We start from the raw sequence: 3,777 nt of genomic DNA on the forward strand, positions 1-3,777 counted from the left end.
CACTTATAAAAGTTAACATGAGGGTTCCTGATGGTTAGAGACAAATGCAATCACATGGCAGGATGCTGTACACGGACCAAACTTCAGTCAGGAGAACAACTGAGATAATCCATCCACAATACCAGGTTAGTCATTAACCCTTTAAGACCTACCATAGCACCAAGTCCACCAGAGCTTATCTTTATATTCTTACATGCTGTGGAGCCATTTGTGGGAGCATTTCAAGTTGTTATACATCAATACAACAATTATAGCCCAGATTTTAATAATATGTATTCATTAAGTGCATAGTAATTACATAAATTGCAAAAAAGTGCAATAAACTACAAAAAAATTGAAGATCGTTTTTGTTTTTTTAACATATATTTCTAGTTAGAGAAATTTAAGAGGCTTATCCCTCAAAACTGTAAATACAAAAAAGTTGCACAAAATAGTTTCCAACCGGGGGAAATTTATTTTGAGTGTCTTCATAGTTTTATTTTTGAGATACACCAATTTTTATACACTGCAGGAAAAACAAAAATAAATATTATAATGCAAATTTGCAAAAAAACAGTCAGAATCTTTACCGGTGGCCAAATTTATATTGTTTCTAACGTATACCGTTTATACCGCCCACCCCTACATCACACACTGCCATCCTTTATATACAGGCTTACCAGCTAAAGTCAGTCAAATATTTTGTAACGTAAAACAGTGTCTGTCTTTGTGAGCGCGCATGTGTGTGCGTGCGTGCGCGTGCGTGCGCGTGTGTGTGTGTGTGCGTGCGTGCGCGTGTTAGCGCACGTGTGTGTGTGCGTGTGTCTGCATGTGTGTGTGTGTGTGTGCGCGTGTTAGAGCGCGTGTGTGTGTGTGTGTGTGCGTTAGCGCACGTGTGTGTGTGCGTGTGTGTGTTAGCGAGCGCGCATGTGCACGCACGTGTGTGTGTGTGTGTGTGTGCGCGTGTTTGTGCGCATGTGTGTGAGCGTGCATGTGTGTGTGTGAGCGTGCATGTGTGTGTCAGTTCACGTATAGCTTTGGATGGCTGTCTGCTGGCTCTTTGTTGTTCAGGCAGAAACCATAAATATCCATTCTCTGTTTTCATGTCTGTATCATTGTATCAGTGTGACACATATGATACATAATAACAAGATTGAGCATCAGAGTGATGGAGAGGAAACATTTTACTGTAACACTGATGTCACATTCTCAGCTCTTAACATGCATACAAGGCTCATTGTGCTCTCGTCCTGAGCCAACTGCGTCCAGGGTCGTAGGACTAAATCTGTGTTCACTAGTTAATATTTGATCATCTATCATAGATTAGAATTCAGATTCTTCTTGTTTTCACATCATAATGAAGTGTTTAGTTTTCTTATTTTTCCCACTCATGTTTTGTCTTTTAATGACTGTTTATGTCACACAGGCAGACAAAGACACACATGTGGCATTGGCTCCACCCAGGGTAATAGTTACTCATGGTAATAGTAACTCAGGGTAATAGTTACTCTGCTAGGGGTGGAAACTGTCCCAGTTCAAACAAAGGACAAAGTCCTCATCGTGCTCAGTTTGGTGTTGAAGCTGTACCTGTGCACTGCTCGTGCCCTGCAGCTGCTGCTCAATGATGAGCTTCATCAGCAGCCTCCATGTTTGTGTGTAGTCCATCCAGTACTTTGATTTTGTGGTGTGTCATGAACGTTAGAGACTAAAAGGAGCTTGCAGCAGTTTAACAAACCTTTATATCAGCCAGTCTTTGTAGTGTGTGTAGATGTGAGTTACACTTTGCACCATCAGAGTCAAACACTGGAGCTTTCCTTTGCTCTGCCTTCAGAGCTGTAGAGGAGACGTGCTGTCTTTGTGTTGTCCATAAATCTGGCTGCTTGGCTGCTGTTGGGACTGAGCTGCTAATCCATTATCCAGGCTTTTAAGACATCTGCACACATGCTGCAGCCCTCAATATAATAACACTGCAAAAAATGCCACACACACTTTCAACATGCTATCACACAGTAAGTTCACTTTGGCCATAGCGCCTTATCACACAGTAAACACAGAGAGCAGCTCTGTGCCTGCATGACAGTGACAGAGTGTTCACATTGCAGACAGACGGGCCTCCTGTTGCCAGCTGCGCACATTAAATCTCTCTTCTTCTCGTCTTTGGTCTAACAGGTCGGTTTGTTTAACTTCCGTCCGTCTGTGCGCCCGGTCCCACTTGAAGTTCACATCCACGGTTTTCCAGGACAGCACTACTGCCCCCGCATGGCCAGCATGAACAAGCCCACCTTCCAAGGTGCAGCTTTGTACACACTGTTTTTGCACGTTAGCACATGTGCACGTGAGATGTTGCTGGCTTTTCATGCAGCATTGTTTGGTAATACTCCTTGACCATGTGCAATATTGAAACGAACTACTGTTTTGGACTCTCCACAGCGATACGCGCTCACTCTCCAGCCAAGCCTGTGCTCATTTTTGTGTCATCACGAAGGCAAACTCGCCTGACCGCCCTGGACCTCATCGCCTACCTGGCTACAGAGGACAACCCCAAACAGTGGCTGCACCAGGATGAGAGAGAGGTTTGCTGACACACAGCAGCTCTTTCATGCACGCTGTGCTCATATGTAATAATAACATTCAAACGTTTTAAAGACCCTCAAGGTCACCTTACATTAGTACAACAAAATCAAAACAAGAATAAGTAGTATATATATTACACACACACACACACACAGACACACACTTCTGTTTATCCGGGGCTGGGTCGTGGGGGCAGCAGCCCAATCAGAGAAGCCCAGGCCTCCCTCTCCCGCCTCCTGCAGCTGGCCTGGGAGCACCCAGGCGTTCCCAGGCCAGGCGTTGGGTGATAGTGGAAAACCACCCAGTTCTACTGCTGACTGCTGCTGAGCTTTATTTCTAAATGTCATGTGTCCTTCTGTCCTTCCATCACAACATCACTGTCACTTCTAGAGACACTGGTCCCACAGCAGGATCCTCCCACAGCCGTGTTTCACTGCTGGGGCGGCGTTCACCCTCCCTTCTGATGCCAAATATATGATTAATTCATAGATTTGGATTCTTTATTAATGATGTTCACAGTGAATGTATTTAAGTTAGGCCTCCCTTCATGGACACTGAGAACATGTAATGAGCTGAGCACTGTGCCCGTCCTCACCTTTCTGTTACCTGTTTATTTATCTGGATTAACATTACTAATCTAACCTAAATTATAGATGTCAAAGTCATAGATCTGCTTTCCTGGGCCCTGCAGACTCAGTAAATATGCAGTGTCTTATACCATAGGCAGATTTCTGTGTGTATAGCCCTCCTGCCTCAGTGTGTGTGTGTTCCACTGATATATGCCGCTGCCTGCTGCTTCCCTGCACCGGCCTGTGTAACAGCTCAGCTTCCTGCTGTTTGACTGACAGGCTTCTAGTGATGGCTGCTTAACGCTCGCCGGGGGTCACCGCCACGACAAATCCCATCTCTGGCCTGACAGCTCTTTCTTCCCTCTGCTGCTGCTCTCAGGGCCTGATGTTTCTCTTCCATTTGATTTCTACAGCCTGAGCGTTATTATCTCATACCCACTGTTTCACTTCAGTTAGTGTATTTGAAATTTAAAATGTAATTTGAATCACTGTTTTTATTCAACGTCATCTTTCTTTCTCCCAAAGCTGGGTTGGAATTGGTTCTTATGTGCATCGTTTCATTTTACTGCTACACAGACACTTCTCAGAATAATGACATATTATCTCATATATATCTACATATATATACACACACACACACACACACACACACACA

General features: G+C 44.3%; 1 protein-coding gene across 1 annotated transcript in view; it reads left to right on the top strand.

The window, feature by feature from the left end:
• Positions 1-3,777, top strand: part of ascc3 (activating signal cointegrator 1 complex subunit 3) — an 81,860-nt gene that overhangs the window by 52,110 nt on the left and 25,973 nt on the right. The window contains exons 22-23 of the mRNA XM_013915921.1: positions 2,149-2,269; positions 2,410-2,552. Coding sequence (XP_013771375.1) covers positions 2,149-2,269; positions 2,410-2,552 — 264 coding nt within the window. The remainder of the gene's footprint in view (positions 1-2,148; positions 2,270-2,409; positions 2,553-3,777) is intronic.

Source organism: Pundamilia nyererei, unplaced genomic scaffold (assembly GCF_000239375.1).
Source record: "Pundamilia nyererei isolate P.nyererei 1_Seehausen unplaced genomic scaffold, PunNye1.0 scaffold00397, whole genome shotgun sequence".
NCBI classification, from domain to species: domain Eukaryota; kingdom Metazoa; phylum Chordata; class Actinopteri; order Cichliformes; family Cichlidae; genus Pundamilia; species Pundamilia nyererei.